The sequence below is a fragment of the Mesoplodon bidens genome, assembly GCF_964165515.1.
Source record: "Mesoplodon bidens genome assembly, chromosome: 15".
Lineage (NCBI taxonomy): Eukaryota > Metazoa > Chordata > Mammalia > Artiodactyla > Ziphiidae > Mesoplodon > Mesoplodon bidens.
Genome location: NC_138171.1, coordinates 86950207 through 86969831, shown reverse-complemented (window position 1 = coordinate 86969831; position 19625 = coordinate 86950207). Strand labels below are relative to the sequence as shown.

Here is a 19625-nt window from a genome sequence, read left to right as displayed (position 1 = left end):
CAGGGCAAGGCTCACGGACTGCGTGCTCCACTCCCCACCTCCCCACATTCACTTCCGAACGTCCAATCAAGCCCTCGACTCCCTTTTCTTAAAAACTCCCGAATGAGTTTGCACCGCTCTTGGGACAAAGAGCCAATGCTGCCGAAGCTTCCAGGCCGCGGCCCTCACCAGCCTTCCCATAGACCAGGCTCCTCTGCAACCCCTGGGGTTCAGCCCCAGGGCCTTGCTTCAGTCCTGAGGCTGCCCAGGCCTCCTGGACCACAGGGCCTTTGCACGAGATGATGGAACTGAAACCAGCTCTTCCACTGCACTGTGCTGCCTCACACTGCCATGGGCCCAGGGACACAGGAAGGAAACGGTTCATTTTCTTGGGGAGACGCTGTCATGTAGTCCAACCCTGGTCAGCCTCCTCCCGACCGCCTCCAGTGAGCCCGAACACAGCACTCCCTCTACGCCAAGTTGGCTGATTCTTTTCTTTTTTGATAAATTTATTTATTTATTTTTGGCTGCGTTGGGTCTTCATTGCTGCGCGCGGGCTTTCTCTAGTTGCGGCGCGCGGGCTTCTCATCGCGGTGGCTTCTCTTGTTGCGGAGCACAGGCTCTAGGCTCGCAGGCTTCAGTAGTTGTGGCACGCAGGCTCAGTAGTTGTGGCTCGTGGGCTCTAGAGCGCAGGCTTAGTACTTGTGGCACGCGGGCTTAGCTGCTCCGCGGCACGTGGGATCTTCCTGGACCAGGGCTGGAACCTGTGTCTCCTGCATTGGCAGGTGGATTCTTAACCACTGCGCCACCAGGGAAGCCCGTTGCCCGGTTCTTTATCTGTCTTTGTCAACTTCCATCCTGATGTTGCCAGCCTCTCCTTGCCCTGTGCTGGGGGCCGTGCCCTGGGATCCCCCCGGCTCCCAGACCTAACTCCAGACCCCCCCCACAAGCCCACCCCCCCTCCACAGAAGGGCCCGGCAAACACGGGCAGCGGCAGCTCTGCTGGGGGGCCCTCCAGATAAAGCTGAGCCCTGGCTCTCACCCTCCTCCCAGTAGGCAGGTGTGTCCGGGCAGATGGGACGCGGCCAGAGCACTCTGTGTGGCCCCTCCAACATCCTGAGACATTGCAACGCCCGCCCAGCCAGACTATTCGAGAGGCTCTCAAGCCAGCACGCGTTCTGAGTTGAACGCACTTGAAATTCAGCGGAGCCAAGACAGGCAAGTTCAAATTACAGCGTCTATGTTGAGCTCATTGTTACAGCAGAGCCTGGAGGCCCCACACGTCGGCTCCTTCAGACAGGAGCCCGTGAACGGTCCCGACCGCCTGTCAGGGGAGAAAGCCAAGGAGAAAAGACGCCGTCTGCCCGGCCGGGCCCCCGGCACAACCTGTCAGCCCCCCACTTCCTGGCGGGGCCGGCTCGCCGTCCTCTCTGAGCCAGGCCCTGGCTGACCGCACAGTGGCACTGGCCGGCGGTGCGGAGACCAGAGCTGGGCCACTGCAAGGCCCCGCACCCTCCTACCAGGCCTGTTGAAGGGGACACGGTCCCTAAGCAGCCTGTGACGGGCCCCAGGTCGGAGCAGAGGTTTGGTCCGTGAACCATGCCATCTGGGCAATGGGAAAACCACATCAAGACAACCGGGTTATCGGCCCTCCTTCCCGGGGCAGCCTTTCTGGGAGCCCCTAGGCTTTCTGAGTCTGGGGGCCGCTGTCCAGCTCCTCACCGGCTGGGGGCCTGGAGGCTAACTGCGCCGTGCTCACTGCAGCCCAGGAGGGGATGGCACCGAGGCTGGCTCCTGGGCTGAGCTGGGTGGGAAGGGACCCTGCACGACCCGGGTCACAGTCAGGTCGGGTCTACGGATGGATGAGGAGGCAGAGGCCGAGGGCCCTGAGGGTCAGCGCTTCTGCTTCAAAAACAAAAGAAGACAAAGCAAAGCCCGCTTTCCCTGTCCCTCAGACAACTCAGAACAGACACTCCAACTCGAGTTCCTGGGCCCTCGGCGTGGAGTGACCGGGGTCACTGCCCTCCCAGGAGGTCTGCCTCCTCGTCCGTAAGGTGAAGGGGAGACCAGGCAAGTCTGAGCACCTGGAGGCCTGATTGTTCTATGAACACGGAGGTGAACCACGGAGGGTGGGGAGGCTGGGCGAGACTGCATCCCAGGCCTGACGCGGGCAGGGCTACAGCCAAACAACACCCGCCGGCCTCCCGGCCCAGGAGCTGGCCCGAGGCCGTCGGCCACTGGCACTACAAGCCTGGCCCCTCACGAGCACCTCCGGGGAGACCAGGGCCCTCAGCCGAGGGGCTGCTGGGATTTAAGCCCAGGGTTGGCTTGACTCTGCTGGCCGTCTCCACCCTGGGGTGGGGCTGGTGGGCCAGGGGCAGAGCTGAGGGACATGGCCCTCTTCAGCGAACGGACCTGCCAACAGCTGCCGGGCAGGGGAGGGCTGCCTGCCCCACTCGCCTACCTGCCTGCTGGAGCCCACCCCCCCCCCCAGACCCAAGTCCCTGCCTCAGTGCCCACCAGGGGTAGCGTGGGGCTGGGAGCCCAGCCAGCACCCAGCCCCGGGAAGCCCGTAAGTCACCCACACCTGCATCTCACCTGCCTGCTCCTCGGCCCCATCACAGGTGAACTGTATTCAATTACAAGATGCCACCAGATCCCAGAGCACCCCAGGGAGTGGCCTGGGGGTCGGAGCGGCCAGGGCCAGGCCTCCCGCTGGCTTGGGGTCCAACAGGTCTGAGCCACTGGGGCCGAAGTCCTTGTGGGGACACGGTGCCTGCGGAGCCAGCCTCCTCCCGCCTCCTTCCCGGAGTCATCTTGGCGCTCGTGCACAGACAGGGTTGGGGGGGGTCACTGCATCAGTCACTGCTCCCAATGCCTGCCCTCCGTCAAACCATGGACTCTACGCCCAGGTCTTGGGACAGACGGCAGAATGGAGAGGGGGAAGGACCTCCCTGCCCAGCCTCAGCGAGGGGGGTCCCAGCTTTGGACCAGCCCCTCTCCCGATACGAAGGCCCCAGCCTGTGGATGAAGCTTCCAGGAAGCCACCTGCCAAGGAACCGGCCCCAGGGGCCAGTCCCTGTGCCAGGTCCACGAGGGGCTGCCTGACACCTGCTCGCCGCCCGGACACGGCTGGTCGGCCACGCTCAGCCACCGAGAGGCCGGGGCCACAGTGCCCCCATCATAGGCCCTCTGCTCTCAGCTCGCCCCAAGGAGCCGCTGTCCCAACTCTCTGCCATGCAGAAAGAGGAAGAAGGCATAACGCCAGCCTCCAAGTCCCAGCCTGCGGCTGTGAGCGCTGGGTGGAGGCCAGGCGTCCCCGGACAAGGAGGAGCCCCAGCGACGCGCGGCCGCTACGGCGTCCAGAGGCCTCGCGTGGGGGGCGGGGTCCAGGTCAGCACCTGCCGAGGGGAGCCCGGGGGCCGTGAGGCGTCCCTGCTCCTCTGAGCCCCTGCGACCTCCCACCTCTAGCCAAGAGCTGGCGCTACGGCAGCTCCGAGGCTCCCCTCCTGCTGACCTGCTCCGGCCCCAGCCCTGCGCCAGGCACCTGGGCCAGGCCGCGTGGCCGCCTGCACTACGGCTCCAGCTTCTGCCTGGTCCCGGCCTTGGCTGTGCCGTTCTCCCGCCCTGCCCACGGGGACCGGGCGACTCTCTCCAGGGAGGCACGGGTCAGGGCCGAAGACACCCGGGACGCCCCTGACGCCTCCGCCGCCCCCCAGTTTCCCTTCCTCCTGACGTCACCTCCATGGGGCTGCCCATCTCGGTCCTCCCACCCTGCCCCGGGAGCTCAGGAGGCTGGTGGCCTGTGTCCAGCAGGCAGGACGCTGAGGGCAGGGGTTTGTCCCAGTGCCTGGTGCCAGGGCGGGGCCCACGGGGGGCGGGGCCCTGTAAGCCAGGATGGCGGAAGGGGTCTGCTCCCTGCGTGGTGAGGGCAGGCCCGCAAACACGTGCTCTGCTCGTTCCCAGCCGCTTCAAAAGGAAGGAGCAGGTGGCTGGAGGCTCACGCCCACGTCCAGAGGCAGCAGAGGTGGCCTGTGTCCACGTGCCCCCGGCAGGGCCCGCCTGAATAAGGGGAGCCGGGGACGCTCAAGGGAGCCTGCACGCCCGGCCCCTTCCAGGGCAGGCAGCGGGGCCACGGGGGGCCTCAGCCTGAGCTTCTGTCCCCTGACAACTGGACGACTTTGGGACGGACCCGGCTCTGCCTGTCCTCAGGGCCCAGCAAGCAGGGATGTGCTGGAGGAGGCTGTGAGGGGCAGGGCCTCAGGTCTGTGTGGACCCCAGTCCCCTCCGCCTCAGGCCAGCGCCTCGCGGGGCCCCGGGGGGCAGGCGAAGATTCCAGACGGTGGGACCAGGATCTCTGCCGGTCTGTCCGTGCGGGGAAAGCTCTGGGTGCGAGATGGGTAGGGCTGACCCACGGCCTGGGGGCTGCCTGGCTCCTGGGGGGTCGGGACCCTCCCAGCCGCCTCCCTACCACCTGTACTTCGCAGCCTCAGAAAGCTGCTCAGGGACTCCACCCCTCGGCGCTCCCCCAAACCTGTATTTTGATTTCTCAGGAGCAGGTGCCCGTGGGGCCCCCCAGGAGGTGCACTGACCTGGGCACAACCGGACAGAAGCAGATGGGGAAGGTGTACGTGTCTGAGCGCCGGGTCCCCTACACACACGTCCAAGCGCCCTGGCGGCACACGGACGAAGCCACGTGAAGGTGCCACAGCTCCGTGGCTCTGGCCCCGAGTCCAGTGCCGTCCCACGACCTGACGGGGCGTCCTCACAGCCATGCCCCAAAAGTCATCTCCGTCCGGCAGACACTGACCACTGCCAGTCCTGGGCCACACCAGATGCGGACGGGGCTGAGGGCCAGGCCCTGAGGTGGCCGCACGGAGGAGCAGACGCACTGCCCAGGATGACCCACAGCAAAATGTGATGAGGGGCCACCAGGGCAGGCTCTCCGGCCTCACGCTCACCCTGCGCCCTGCGCCTGGGCCCTCGTGAACCTGTCGCCCAATCTGGACCCGGGGCCAGGCCCCGAACAAGACCAGCTCCTTGGCAGGTGTTGGGAGTGGCCTGGCCCCGAGGATGGGCTCTCATCGGGGCCAGGCTTGGAGGATGAAGGGAGCCAGGGTGGCTTCTGCTTCTCCGGGAGGCCGCGCCCAAGCTGGGCTGTGAGGGTTGGAGGGAAGGAGCACTGAGTGGAGAAGCAGCGTGTCCGGGGCAGGAAGCCCCAGGCGGCGGGCCGAATCCAGCTCCCGGCCTGCTTCTGCACCACCTGCGAGCTAAGAATGAGCTTGCGTGTTTAAGTGGCCGAAAAAGTTTTTAAAGCTGTTTACGGCGGCTTTACCCATAACTGCTAACGCCTGGAAACGACCACGATGTCCTTCGGCAGGTGATGTACAGATGAACTGCGGTCCGTCCAGACAGTGGAAAATTACTCAGAGCGAAAAGAAATCAGTCATCGAGTCAAGAAAAGACCTTGGAGGCGCCTCAAGTGTGAATCACTAAGTAAAGAAGCCAGTCTGAGCAGGCCACAGACTGTGTGCCTCCACTACATTCTGGAAAAGGCAAAACTACGGAGACAGTGAGAGACCACGGTGCTGGGGATGTTTAGGGCATGCAAGTGTTCCGTGGGACCTGACGGCTCTCGTTTGTCAAAAGCCACAGAACCGTACGAAACACGAGGGGAACCGTGGACTCTACGGTCATAACACACCAGTACTGGTTCATTACTTCTAACAAAGGCACCCCCCCTCGTGGAGGGCCCAGGGACCCAGCTCCGCTCCCCACCTCCCCTCCACACGGGTGGGTGCACGCACACGGGAAAGGAGTCACCTCCCCGCCGGGTCCCTGGGCCCCGGTCCCGTTGGTGTCCCAGAGAGCAGGGCCCCGCCTGGGCCTCTCCGGACTCACGGCCGTGACTCTGGATGACGGTGCCCGCGGGAAGGAGCTCCAGCCTCGGGGATCTCCTGACTCGGTGCCACGTCTGCACCGGTTACGGCTCTGGGCGGTGAGCGGAGAGAGTGCCCGTCCCTGAACACCAGCGGTCGGCAGGGCCTGGACAGCGGCTCAGAGCCACAGGTCAGCGCAAGGCACAGCAGGGCCCCAGGGGCACTGGCGCCCTCACATGAGCCAGACCTCGCTGGGGCCACGACCCACAGGACCAGCCCCGTGGGGAAAGCATGTGCCCATTCCCCGAGGGGACACCAAGTTGGGGGCAGCCACGTGCCGAAGCCCGGCCTCCGTGCCCGCAGCCCTCACTGTGGCGGGAGCCGAGGCAGGCTCAGGCCTCAGGAGACCGGGGCGAGTAAATCTAGGACTGGCAAGGAGTGGGGTGGTGGCCCGGCCACACCGTGCATTCACAGGGTTACGGGTTTCTGTGTGCCCCCGCAAGAGGATGTCACCACATCCCCGGTTTACAGATTTGGAAACTCCAGCTCAGCAGTTAAGACAGGCACAGTGGCCACGCCGGCCTCAAGCTCGCTGTGACACACTCTAGAATCTGTGTCTGGCATCTTGCCTGTCGCCCAAGTCCAATCCTGCAAGGCCCTGGGTGGGTTAGGCCGGGCCCCGAGGAAGGCCAGGCAGGGAGGAGAGGGGCGGCCAGCAAACCCGACTGCCCGCCGGGCACCGCAGGCTCAGAGCTGTGCCCTGTGGCCGTTCTTAGGGTCAGTCTCCTCCTTCTGGCCATGGGGCGCTCTCCTTCCCCGGGGCTTTAGAGGGGAGGGGAGGAAAATTCCTGTGAACCACAGCAGACAGGACGGCAGGGAGGAGAAGCAAGGCCATGAACACGGCCTGCCCACACGTGGAGCGTCTGGAAACTCCCAACCACCTGCTCAGCTCAACAGCGTCCTGGCTGCCGGCTCACGCGCGACAGTCCTTCCAGGAACACTCTGAAGGCTCCAGCCCCGCTCCTCGGGGGAAGCAGGGAGGAAGGGGGCCAGGCCCTGTGGGAAGAAGCTGGAGCTGAGCTCCTGCCTTCCCTTCAATGGAACGGCTCCGGCACGCAGCTCCCACCCACGCGGTAGCAGGGGCCGGGCCGCGTCTCCTTGAGCAGAGCCCGGGGGCTGAGCCCAAACCCTCCATCACCCCAGCACACACCCGCGGGCCCGCACCTGCAACAGCACGCAGCTATTTCTAACTCTGCCTTCAACCCTCCTCCTGCCTGAAAAATCACCTTTGGGAAAATAAAGTCAACCGCCATGACCTGCCTGAGATCCTTCCCCAGCCCGATCCGCGGCCACGGGGACCTGTGCGCCAGCCTCAGGTGGCAGGGCTGGGATGCAGCGCGGGGCCGGCCTCTGCTCCCGCCAGCTCACCCGAGACCCTTCCACGGAGGCTCGGCTCTCCAGGGAAGCCCTTCTGAGCCCCGGGGCCAGGGTGGGAAGGGCCCCGAGTCCCACAGAGTCCAGTGAGCTGGCCAAGGGGGTCACAGCTGCCACAGGCCGGGGAGGCTCAGAGCACCTCCCCTCCCCCACGGGCTGCTGGCGCCCTGCACGGCGAGGCCCGTCTGCCCTGTTTGCCTTCTCTCTGGCTCGCTCCCCGTCCTCGGCTCACACCCTGCACCTGCCCGGAGCCGGCGGGCGGACAGCAGCCGTGGACAGCGTGCTTCCCGTCTGGGACTCAGTACTCTCGGGGACCAGCAAGTAGAGATGTCAGTGCTCTGCTGAGAGTTCCCGCCAGCAGGTGCAACAGCTCCAAACCCATCCTCTCGGCCCCAGCAAGCTCCCCCGGGGACCCCCCAGCCTGACGGCCCTCGGTCGTGGGAGCGGCACAGGTCTGGCAGCTCTCCTCCCTCGGCCTGTCTGCTGCCGTCCGGCTGCATGCCTGGCAGCGCCGGGAGCACCTCCCTGGCCTGACTTTCACCCCGTTACTCAGCCCTCCCGCGGGCACTGCTGACGCTGGAGCCCTCCTGCCCCCAAGGGACGGGGCCAACGCCGAGGGAGGAGGGCCATGCGTGGCCTGGGGGCGGACGCCTCCTGCAGGGGTCAGGGCTGCGGTGCCAAGCTCGGGGAGGCCGGCTGCCTGTCGGGGGGACGGTCAGCGTCCTGTGCACACGGCTGTGTGTAGCCGTGTCCTACCTTGAAGATGAGGCAGTCGGTCTTGTGCTCGGCGTACATGGAGGTCAGCCGGTACTGGTTCTCCGTGGTGATGTCCACCTGGTAGCCCGTCAGCGTGTAGCACACCTTCCGGAACTCCTGGATCTTGGTCTGGAAGACCTCCTTCAGCCGCTGGTTCTTCAGCTCCGCGCTCTCCACCTGCTTCTTCAGCTCTGAGGGGGGAGAGGGAGGCAGTCAGCTCCCCAGCCAGTCTCGGAAGGACAGACACAGAGGGGCAGAGGGCGCCGGCGGAGGGGCGAGGAGGCTGCACGCGGCTCCTGACGGGGAGAACAAGCCGGGAAGCAGCCCGGGCTCAGCCCTCTCCTCCAGGCGGGGGCACAGACGGGGACCCTCAACCCAAGACTGTGGCCCTCGGTCTGCCCGCACCAACCAGACGAGTCGACAAACGCTTCCCCGTCTGCAGCCGAGTCCTTGCCGGGGCTGGATGTCCAGCCAGCTGAGGGGCAGCGGGGCAGGGGGGCCGCGCGAGTGGAGGTCACCTGGAGATGTGGACCACGCTGCCTGGGGCTCCCCGCTGGCCACCGAGAGGCCAGACCGCTGGGAGAAGACAGGCTCCCTGGGTGGTGGGGTCTGCGAGGGCACCCCTGGGCCCACCATCCCTTACCCCCCAGCCCTGTTCTAACTGGGTGGCTCAGGACAGACACCCTCAGGCCCACTTGCTGCCCCTGTCAGGTGTACAGCCGCACGGGGAGAAACCAGCTGTGTGAAGCCATCGGGAAGGCACATAGCAATTCCCACAAATCCTCCACCCAAGGTGCCTTCCCGGTAATTAAACCCTGATTCATCCCCCGGTTAAGTAGCGAGGCGGCTCCACTCAGCGCACACGAGTTGCCTCCGAGGCCAGGTGCTTCCTGGTGGTCCCACCTGGAGCCGCCCAGGGGGTGTGGAAAACCCCAGCCTCGAGCCGCCAGCCTGGTGTGAGCCCTGCCCTTCCCGCCCCGTGGTGGGGACAACCGTCCTCCCTCCTCACGCTGGCCCGCAGGACCCAGTGTGTCTCGTGCTGGTTTAAGACGAGCAGATGCAGTCAGGGTCACTTGCAAGGAGCCTGCGTTCCAGGCAAGAGAGACCCCCCGCCCCATTCTAGACAATCAAGCTAGACGCCACAGGGCCGGAGGCTGAGGACTGGGGCCGGGGGGCCGTCCGGCTACCCGACAGGCCCCAACACGCTCTGCTGCCGCCACGTGGCCGCGAGGCGGGTGCAGGGTCTCTCCGGCTCACAAGCGTGGACACAAGCGACTGACGACTTGGCCGCCGATCCACGGCGCAGGTGGGGCTGTCGGCCCCCAGGACCAAACTCCCGACGACATTACTACCCTGCCTCTCACACACTCTGTACCGGGCCAGGGTTCTGCACACACGTCCCAGGTCCTGTCTGCACAGCCTGCAGCTCTGGGGGCAGAGCCTGGTACCGGCCGCCCCCAGCTCTGACGCCAGCACTGCGCCCCGCAGCCTCTGCACGGCGCCCCTGCTTCTGGCCGGCCGGCCGCCTGCCGCACGCCCTGCCCGGACCGCCCCCATCCATCACCCGGCCCAGCGGCCCTGCGGACACTCTCGTTCCGGAGCTGAGAGCCGCTCCATCGGGGACGTGGGTGCGGAGCCTTTGATCGATCGAGTAATCGGACTATGAGATCCAAAGGGTAACTGGCAGCTCTGACCCCAGGCTCTTCCCTTGTCTCTCAGCCAGACCACCCAGGATGGACGTGTCAGCAGGAGGAAAAACTCACTGACCGAGCACGTGCGGTGACGTGTCCCGTGTCAGACGGTGCTGCCTTGAGTACCTCTCAGGGACCCAATGGCGAAAAGTTAAAGTTTGGTCATAAATGCAGCCCGACCTTGGAGAAGGGAGCGTCCCCTCTGCCCTCAGGCATAAAAGGCCGCCTGTTCCGCAGCTCACAGACTCCTACAGACAGACAGGGCCTCCCCACTCGGGGGATATGTGCCACCTGCCGCTCTCGGGGACCATGCTCTGCGCACCTGCTACGTGCCGGCACTGGGACCCTGGCAGGCACTTCACGCCCTGTGCCCAGCGCGGCCCTCAGAGCCCACGAGGCGGGGCCAGAATGTGGGGCTTGCGGGGGCTTCCTCCAGGTCACAGGGGCTGCCAGAGGCCAAGGGCATCTGGCCCCAGTGGCCCGGTCCACGTGGGGCAGGAGGGGTGCTGCTTCCAGCAAAGCCCGCCCAGCGGCAAGTCCAGGGAAGGGATCATGAGCGCCACTTTGAGTTGGGGCAAAGTCAGTGTCCTGCCCTCCTCCCACGATCCTCGTAGCTCAATCGCTTACATAAATGTGAATGAATAACTCACAAAGTGGTTTGGATCAAATAAGTAAAAGACAGGCCTCCCTCCTTGGGAGTGGCATTGCTCTGATTCAGCCTCTCCCAGAGCGAGCTGGGGCTTCCCCTCGTGGGACGGAGGCCTGCGCAGGGCACCCGCAAGACGCTCCTCTGCGGCCCCAGAGGCCAGAGGCTCCTGCAGCGACCCCAGCAGCACAGCCACAACTGTCACATGAAGGCCTGGCGGCCAGCCTCGGACCTGACCTGCCGGCAATGGCCACACGCGGGCAGACAGAGCCAGCAGAGCAGACAAGTGGCTCTGCTGAGCTCCCGGGCCACCCACCCCAGACCTCATTGCCGTGTGTACGTCCCAGCCCACTCGGCTGTGCTGGGGACGGTGTCACCAGACACTGGGATCCAACGGCCTCACGCCTGGGCCCAGCCAAGGGCCCCTCCCCTCCTCTCCCCTGCCGTCCCCGCCAGCCCAGGGAGCCAGTCTGCACCGAGATGTTCCTGAGGCCCCCATGACCGGCCCAGACTCGGCCGGGCCCTCTCTTGCCTCTCCTGCCCTTTGAATCTTGCCCTCCAGCCCGCTGGCCGTCGCTCCTCTGAGCCGAACCTTCTTCCACCCCCCCGCCCACAGGCTCCTCTCCCTCCCAGGCCCCTCTAGGGGCTCTCTGCAAGTCCCTGGGGAGGGAGGAGGGAGGCCGGTGGACAAGTGGGCGTCAGGGAGGGCGGACTCGACCACCCGGAGCCCAGGTGTGGAGCACGGGCCCTGGGGCACAGGCGGGACAGAGCGGAGGTCAAGGGGCAGCGCCGTCCGCTCTCCGGCCCAGGCCCCTGGCCCCCTCCAGCCGCGTCTGAGAGGCCCTGGCATGGCTCTGACCTCCATGCCTCCTCGTCATCCACCCCAACCCTCCTGGAATCGAAGGAGGCAGCTGTGAAAGCTCCGCGGGAAGCGCGCAGCTCAAAAATAAACTGCACTCCATTACGTAAGAGAGAGCGCCGCACCCGATAGCAGAGCTGCCAGGATGAAGACGCGTTCGTGGGCACACGGCTCCGGAGATCCAGGTCCCGGCCCCGAATCTGGACACTGGTTTATCTGAGGGGGTGGGCACAGCCAACGAGGGGCAGGCAGACGGCCGGCCAGCCGGCCTCACCGGGCCTCTGCAGAGCCCAGCTGTGTCTGTTTTACTGAAAGTGCACCTGACTCAGCCATTCAATTTCCTTCTGTGAGTCTGCAGGCAGAGGGCAGGGCGCGGAGGGGGCAGCGGCGAAAAGGTCTCTGCTCCCGCTCTCAGGTCCCGAGGGCGGCCCGGCCCCGGCAGCAGCTCCCCTTGCGCTTGGTCAGACTCCGGCTCACTGGCCCGTACTCTGGGATGGAGACCCTTCAGAGGGGGGCGAAGCCAACAGCCAGCACTGCCCACTACACCCCTTTTGTTGCCAGGAGGGCCGAGATGCACATGCAGACAAGACGGCCGCAGAGATGCTCTGAAAGGTGAGCGAGGCTCTCAGGGGCAGGCCCAGCGGTCCTCTCATCCGAGTCCCCCCTTGCCAGGGGGCCTGAGCCGTGCCCACGGGGCGGCCTATGCCAGTCTGGCCAGCCCATCCTGCTCCAAGCGCCTGCGTCCTGGGACCCCTCAAGGCCACGGCTCCCTGCTGGCGGGCCGGCCTGACCCACGTCGGGCTCCAGAGGGTTCTGACAGGACAGCAAGTGCCGCCCCCGCCCTCCTGCCGCTGCAGCAGGCCCAGCCCCCGTGGGGAAGGCAGCTGGCGTGGGGGAGCGCAGAGCTGGGACGGGAACCCGGGGCCGCCAGACTCCAGGCCCGAGGCCTCCTGCTGTGGCCACCGAGCTCTGAGGGGCCTCGGCCCAGGCCAGCCACTCTGTTCTCGGGGCTCACACTCCACCCTCTGCCCGGGGTCCAGGGCCAGCCTGTCCTGCATGAGGCCCAAGTCATCTGGACAGGACTCTGAGCTCCTAAGGGAAGCTGCGGCCTAACAGCCCCACCGTAGCCCCCGGCCTCTGCCCCTCCACGTCCACCCGCACTGGCTGCTGCACCCCAAAGGCGCCACCCTGCTCCCGCCTCAGGGCCTTGGCAGGCGCCTGGGTGGCCTCTCCCACCTGGGCACTAACCCCCATCTATCCCCCACGGAGGGGATGTGGCCTCCTGCCTTGTTCTCAGCGGGCGCCACCTTTCCCATCACGGTGGTCATCGTAGCACAACAGAGTATTTTAAGACACTCTCTGCTCGACGTCCGCCTCCTCCAGCAGCTACGAGCTCGGGAGGGAGGACCAGGTCCTCTGGCCATGACCGTGTCCCCAGGCATCTCAAGGAGCCTGCGGTGTGGAAGACACCGCTTCTCCACAAACTCTCCACCACACCCCAGAAGACGACTCTGAAGGAGTTTAAACACGAGCAAGCCCCTGCCCCCGACTCAGCGAGTGGAACGCATGTATTTATCTGCGAGCACGTGTGTCCATCCTTGCTCTCCCTCCTGCAAAGGCCGTGAGAGGGAGGGGAGGCAGCGATGGACAAGGGGAGACACGCGTTCCAAGGAGGAGAAGTGGACGGGGACGCAGGCAGACGGGTCAGCAGCCCTGGGGGGCGGTCGGAGCACAGCAGTGGGAGCGGCCGAGGAACTGGGGGTCTGAGGGTCTGTGCGAGGGGTCACCCCCGGCTCCTCCTGCCCCAGGGAAGACCCCCCCCCCCGCCGCAGGGAAGAGACCCAAGTCCAACCCCACGCGCACAGGCCCTTTTCAGACGCTCGCTTCCTGAGAAGCCAACCTGCAAGACACTGCCCGGAGTCGCCTGTGGCCGCCCTCCTCCACCCCACTGACCCACACCCCTGCCCTGCCCTCAGTCACCACGGCCGGGCCGGCCCAGAGGGAGTGACCTCGCCGGTTATCTCTCTGTGCCTGGCGGGGGTGGGGGAATAGGGAAGTCTGGCGGCTGAGCTCCCTGCCGAGCACCCCCTGCCCCCCAGCAGCTGGGCGGTGGCCCTTCTGGGAGGGGGGTCGGAGCTGCGGACGAGCCCTGGAGAGCGGCCTGCGTCCTCTACAGAAACAGACCAGGGGTCACCGGACGCAGTGGGAAGCTCCTAACGTAAAGAATCCAATAGCCTGGACGAACAGGACATTACGAACCTGGCGGGAAGAGAGAAGAGCTGCCCCACGCTGGGGTTGGGGTCATGTGGGCGTCGCGGAGGGGCTCAGAGACACAGCAGAAGACGCTTCCCAGAGACAAATGCAGAAACAGAGGTGGAAAACAGCAAAGAAGAGAAGAAACAAGAGATTCTGGGAGCTCCAACATCCAACCAATAGGGACCTTACATGAAGAGGTTACAGAAGGCGGGACAGAGAAAATATCAAGGAAACCACACAAGAGCCTCCAGAGGCCAAGGCCGCGTCTCCCCGGGCTCAAGAGACAGAGCGTGGTGATGGCTCAGAACATGCCAACGGGCCCTAACCCAGGACGAGAACGCAGGCCTCCGGCTGACGGGCGGCCTGCTGTGTTCTGAGCACCAGGAGGTGAGTGACGGCTCGGCCAGGGCTTCCAGAGGCATCAGACACGTCCAGGTGAGAACCAGGGCCGAGAGAACGAGGTGGACAGCGAGTGGTGGCCAGAACGACAAAACGACAGCCGCCCCGGACGGGAGCTGTGGCCACGGAACGAGACGCCACGCGTTCCAGCCGTAAGAAACACATACAGAGTCTGCGGATCCCAAGTGCTGAACACTGATCCAACCAAAGGGGAGACAACCACACAGGGTGTAGTGAGGCAGGGACACGCGTGTGTGCGTGTCCGTGTGTATGGCCGTGCACGCTCATGTGCACAAGAGAGCTACCGCCTCGCCCGCCTGAGGACCCGAGAGTCACGTGCACACAGCGTTCAGACACAGGGTACGAGGCCTGGGGGAGCGGGCGGGGCCGCGTCTGCCCCGCTCCAAGTCCACAGTCAGCACCTGGCTTCTTATTACCATGAAAGGGACCTTCCCAGCCCCTTGGTGGCCAGGGAGGAAAGGCCACCGCAGTGTCAGCTTCCTCACGTCCCAGGGAGGAAAACCCTCAGCATCGAGGCAGAAGGCAGGGTATCCTCCCTCCGCCCCTCCCGCCCACGCCTGTTCTCGCCGCGGCTGACCACGGTCATGACAAAGGCACGTGGTGACCACAGGGGCTCCAAAAGGGCTTTCGTCCCTGAGATGATGAGTGATGAAAGCCCAAGGCAGCCTGGGGGGCCCAGGCCAGGTAGGGGCACTGATGTCACCAAGAGTGGCTGGTGCTGAGACTGGACTCCCCCTGGCCTCCCTGGATGAGTCCATAAATGGACCCCCAGTGGTGGGCAGATGCCACAGCAGGGGAGCTGGGACCAGCCCAGTCATAGGCACAGGGACCAGCCTTGTGCTGGCTGAGGACCAGGCCCCTGCGGGCTGCGCATCTAGGCTGGGCTCCTGCAGTAATGCTGTTTAAGAGGCTGGAAATCAGGAGCTAGGAGCTTCTGAAACTGTCCTCTGGGGACTCGGGACAGAGTCATTTTTCTTTCTGAAAAGTGAATAAAAAACACTTAGGCAATGCTGAGATTTTCAGGTTCTTTTAAAAAAAACGACAAAAGGACGAACGCATCCCCATTGGGAAGAGCAGCTCTCTGAGCCCAGGCTGAGCTGGCGGCTGCTTCCCAACGTGGTGCACAGCAAGAGGAAGGACTCTGGGACCGGCCGGGGGGAAGGCTGTGGGGCGGGCCGGGGCGCCTGGCGGGGGGCGCACTGGCCGCTCTCCCGAGAGCCAGGACCACCAGCTCCCAGCTCTGCCCCAGGCCATGAAGGCGGTCGGGGTGCCTCTGACCCCCGCCCTCTGCTCTCTGGTCTCCGGGCACCCCTGGCTCTCGTGTCCACGCACACCCCGTCCCCGCAGCCTGAAGGGGTCTTCGGTGCACGGCAGGGGCAGCCACGGTGGGAGTGGTGGCGGCCCACCTCCGGACGCTCACCAGGCTCGTCCTCCGCGGCCTCCGTTTCCTCAGTACGTCCACAAGGAGGATGGGTGAGCGACAGCTTCCGTGATGGGGAGACCGAGGCTGGTCCGCCCTCGGGACCAGTGCTCCCTGCTGCCTCTGCTGGACCTGGGCGCCGCGGCCACGGCCCTGCTGCTCTCCTGGGACCCTGGCAGCCAACAGCGCATCAACAACCTTGCCAAAGGTGAGCCAGCGGGTGACTCTGGGCCCATGGGCCTCGGGTGTTCCTGAGGTCAATGCTGGGTCCCAACAGGAGACTGGCTGTGGGAATACTGAGAAGGCAGGGGTGCGGCCAGGTTCCTGGGTGAGCTCTGGGCCCTGGAGGATGGTGGGTGTGGGATCAGGTCCCGAGTTGGGCCTTAAGGTGCTGGTGCTGGCGCTGAGGGGGAAAGAGGGGGGACCATGGGCACACAGGCGGAGCGGAGCCAGGGACTGGACAGCAAGGCCGCGCGGGACCCCACAGCTGCTGGAGGTGGGGCACTGGGGTGGGAGAAGGCTGCGAGGGGGTGCGGGCAAAACGTGTCCCCACGTAGCAGCGGGGTGCTTGGGAGTCGGTCCCTGCGGGCAAACAGAGGCCAGGGAGGGGCCCTGCCCCAGGACAGGAGCACCCCCAGGAGTGTCGGGGCGACGCAGACCCTTCTCACGGAGCCCAGGCTGACCTGGATGAAAGAGGCGCTGCGCTGAGCCACGCGGCCCGCCCACAGGTGCTGCCTCAGGCGCCCTTGGCCACTCGCTTCCCCGGGTGGAGGAGCCGGCCGCCTGACGGGCCCCTTGGGAAGCAGCTCGGGCCCCCCGGCAGGCAGCAGGCAGTGAGCAGTGCTGGTTCTGCTCAGGCCCAGAGCGGGGCCACGCTGCCAGGGCTGAATTATCCACGTCTGGTAACTTCGAAACTATTTCAGTTTTACATTTTTAAGTATTTAATAATTAGACATCAAATATTGATGCAATTTTATTAGCCACCGTGGGAGCCGGCACTGCAGGACTGTGGCTGGGTGAGAGCCCTGGCCCGGCTGGCCACCTAGAGGGAGGAGGTGGTGGGCCACCTTCACAGCAGAGCTACGCTGCCGCCCGACGTGGCCCGAGCCTCCTGCCTGTCCTCTTGGACGCCGCCTCCCGTCCCAGATCCACTTCTGGGAGAGGAGAGGGGAGGGGAGGAGCCCGTGTGGCTGGCAGGCGCCGAGGGGCCCAGGGCCAGCTGGCCGGGCAGCTCCGTGGCCCCCGGCTCCCCTCCCCGCGCAGCGCTCAGCAAGGAGGCCTTTCCAAGAAAGGGCACGGCAGGGCACCAACGTCCCCCGCAGCCGGCTTCAGTGACAGGGGCCCAGGACCCTGACATCCGCTGGCCAGAGCCTCCTGCCGCCAGAGGGACGGCTGTGTTTGAACTGCCTGCAGCCAGACGGCCCAGAACAGTCTCTCCATCGCGAGCCCGTGCTCCCCGCTGGGCCGGAAATTGCACGTTTCACACAAGAGAGGAGACGCTAGCCCTGGAATTACATGCAGATGAGCAGCGCGTGTGCCCGCCGCCAGGCTGCCTGGCAGACGGCCGCCCTGGTAAGCACAGTGCCGGCTTTCGGACGGAGATCTCTGTGTGATTAACTGCTCACTCGCGCAAGCAGCTTGTCACCTTGCACAGAAATGATCTGAAAAGACACCCGCAATTACAACCCACCAGATCATGGGGTGGGAGAGTCCTGCGGGGACAGGCAGCGCTGACGTGACACCGTGTTCTCAGAAGACTCCCTCCCCCACTGCTGAGACACAGCAGCCAAGGCCCCAGAGGATGGCCCGTCCCCCTGCCTCGCTGGCTCTTTTGGGAGTGGAGGACCAGCTGAGCCTGGATGGAAGGTCACAGCTTGGTGCTTACCTGGGCTCAGAACAGCCCTGAGTGGGGCACAGACATGGGGAAAGGCCCAGAGAAGGTCAGTGCCCGGCTTGACGTCACCCAGCCAGAGAGCAGAGAAGCGGGATTTCAAGCCAGGCCTTCAGGTTGGGACTGGCCCCCAAAGGCCCCCGGGCAGCGCCAGCACCGTTGTGAGGAACCGCCCTGAACACTGGGCACCACCTTGGTCACAAAGGCTGGCCTCCTGCCCAGGCCACCAGCAGGGCCCCGGGGAGCCCCGTGTTTGTTATCTTCATGGAACTCACTACCCTCTGACGTTACTTATGCACCTGCTTGGGTGCTGACCACCCATTTCTCCCGACTGAAGCACCCCGACAAGGGCGGGGACCTGGGCTGCACGGCTTATGGCTGCCTGGGCGGCAGGAATGGGAGACGCTCGTCCAGTGCGGATGTGATTCACTCTGCACGCGCTTGCTCATCTTAGGCTTTGGGATGACCCTACGAAGTTATCACCACGTGCGTCCCCACTTCACGGATGGGGAAACTGAGGCTCAGGCCATCAAAGGCAAACCACCTGAAGCTGCGCTCACACGCTCACACGTGTGTACTCATACATGCACACGTGTGCACACACACGCATCCACACACGTTCACACACATGCCGGAGCCAGAAACCACCCAGAGGAGAGGCACATGACAGCTACGGTGCATCACAGACCCCGAGACGGAACCGGAGAACCGTGCTGTTGAACACGTGGCTGACAACTTCCATGTGCCCCTACAGGGGGGCTGCCAGGGGCCACCTGGGCAGAGGCGGAGGTTTCTGGTGAGCAGGAGCACGTGGGGCCCCGCCTGCTGGCTCGGGGTGGGGACGGAGCACAGGGACATGTTTGCAGGAGGCTCTAGTGCTGTCTCCACTCTGCGTGCTGCATGTATTATTAATTCCTGACAGGGGGCTCACAGAAAACGAATTCCCTGGAAGGCGAGCTTCCTCTCAGAGAGGGAAGCCTTTTCAGAGCTCATCTTTTATTGACTGAGTCATTTTCGAGTCAATCTGTCTGCTTTCGGCAAGACAAGGTTCTACATCTTCTCCCTTTCCCTCCTTTGGAGCTGCGGCAGTCTATTAAAACCTGCTACTGTGTGCAGCGAGGCCTCAGATCCGAACTGGGATGACTTCCTCGGATGGCAGGAGATAAAGGAAGAGGACCTCAGGACCCGCTTGGCCGTGGGCTCTGGAAGGAGGGGTGGCCGGGGCACACGGGGACAGGGCAGGCAGCCCCGAGGGATGCAGAGGGGCAAGGATGCAGGCTTCCCGGCAGAGCCAGGCCTGGGAGAACGTCTCCCAGGAAGACAGGGTCCGGGATGGGGAGTGAATCAACGAAAAGTGCCTGGGCTCTGCCCGTAAGAAGTAACGTGCCAGACACACATGTCCAGCCTGGAGGGCGCAGAAGGAGGTTCCCCGGGGTGGTTCACACTTCACCATCAAGGACAGGGGGGCCCTCCTGCCCCTCTCTAGCCTGACAGCGGCCCTGGTGTCCCAGCACACAGGGCCCCATTTCATAATTCACAACTGCCCAGCGCAGCAGGCGGTGCAGGCTCAGCGTCAGCCTCTGCCCGAGGAGGAAGCCAAGGCTCAGAGACATCAAGTGGCTTGCCTGAGGACACACAGCTGTTGGTGGCGGAGCCAGGACCAGAAGCCAGGTTGTGTGAATTGGCTCCTGGAGCAGGGCGTGGGGCTTTGCCCGACAACTAACCCTGTGACAGCCCGTGGCTCCCCCACCGGCATTCAGAAGATGGCACCAATGCAGCCATCCCACCACCCCCGTCTACTCCTTCCACCTTTGCCCAGTTCCCACCTCTCCAGAGGCGCCCCCACCGACCACGAAGAGCCATGGCCTCACCAGCACCCACAAACATCCAGCACAGCAAGGTGAGGGGGGGAGGGAGATCCTCCCAGGGGCCCCCCCAAGGCCGGCAGGGCTTTCGGAGCCCCCCTGTAGACCCCCACCGGGCCAGAATCAGCAGGAAACGGGCTCTCCCCAGAGCCTCTGGGAGGGACACAGTCCTGTTGGTTTTAGCCCAGTGAGACTTCAGACCCCAGAACCGTCAGATCACACGTCTGTGTTGCTTTAAGCCACGCAGTGAGTGGTGACTTGTCACGGCAGCCATAGGGCGCTGACCTGGGAGGCTTGGGACAGCCAGACCTCTGCGTTTCTGGGGCCGCGCTTTCCCTGCCAGCAGCAGCAGCAAATGATGGGAGCAGCCCCGGCACCAGAACTTTAGGAACAGCTGCCGGTCACCCCACGGTGCACCGTGTACCCGGCAGTGCTCGGCCAGTCACCCCAGGGTGTCCCGTGTGCTGGGCAGCACTCTAGGCTCAGAGGACACAGTCTGGACAAACAGGTAAAAACCTAGCCCTGATGG

At 64.9% G+C, this 19625-nt stretch overlaps 1 protein-coding gene across 2 annotated transcripts in view; it reads right to left on the bottom strand.

Moving 5' to 3' along the window:
- Window positions 1-19625, bottom strand: part of MAD1L1 (mitotic arrest deficient 1 like 1) — a 325699-nt gene that overhangs the window by 26669 nt on the left and 279405 nt on the right. For both annotated transcript variants that reach the window (XM_081255711.1, XM_081255710.1), the window contains exon 17: window positions 8049-8239. In XM_081255711.1, the coding sequence (XP_081111837.1) occupies window positions 8049-8239 (191 nt within the window). The remainder of the gene's footprint in view (window positions 1-8048; window positions 8240-19625) is intronic.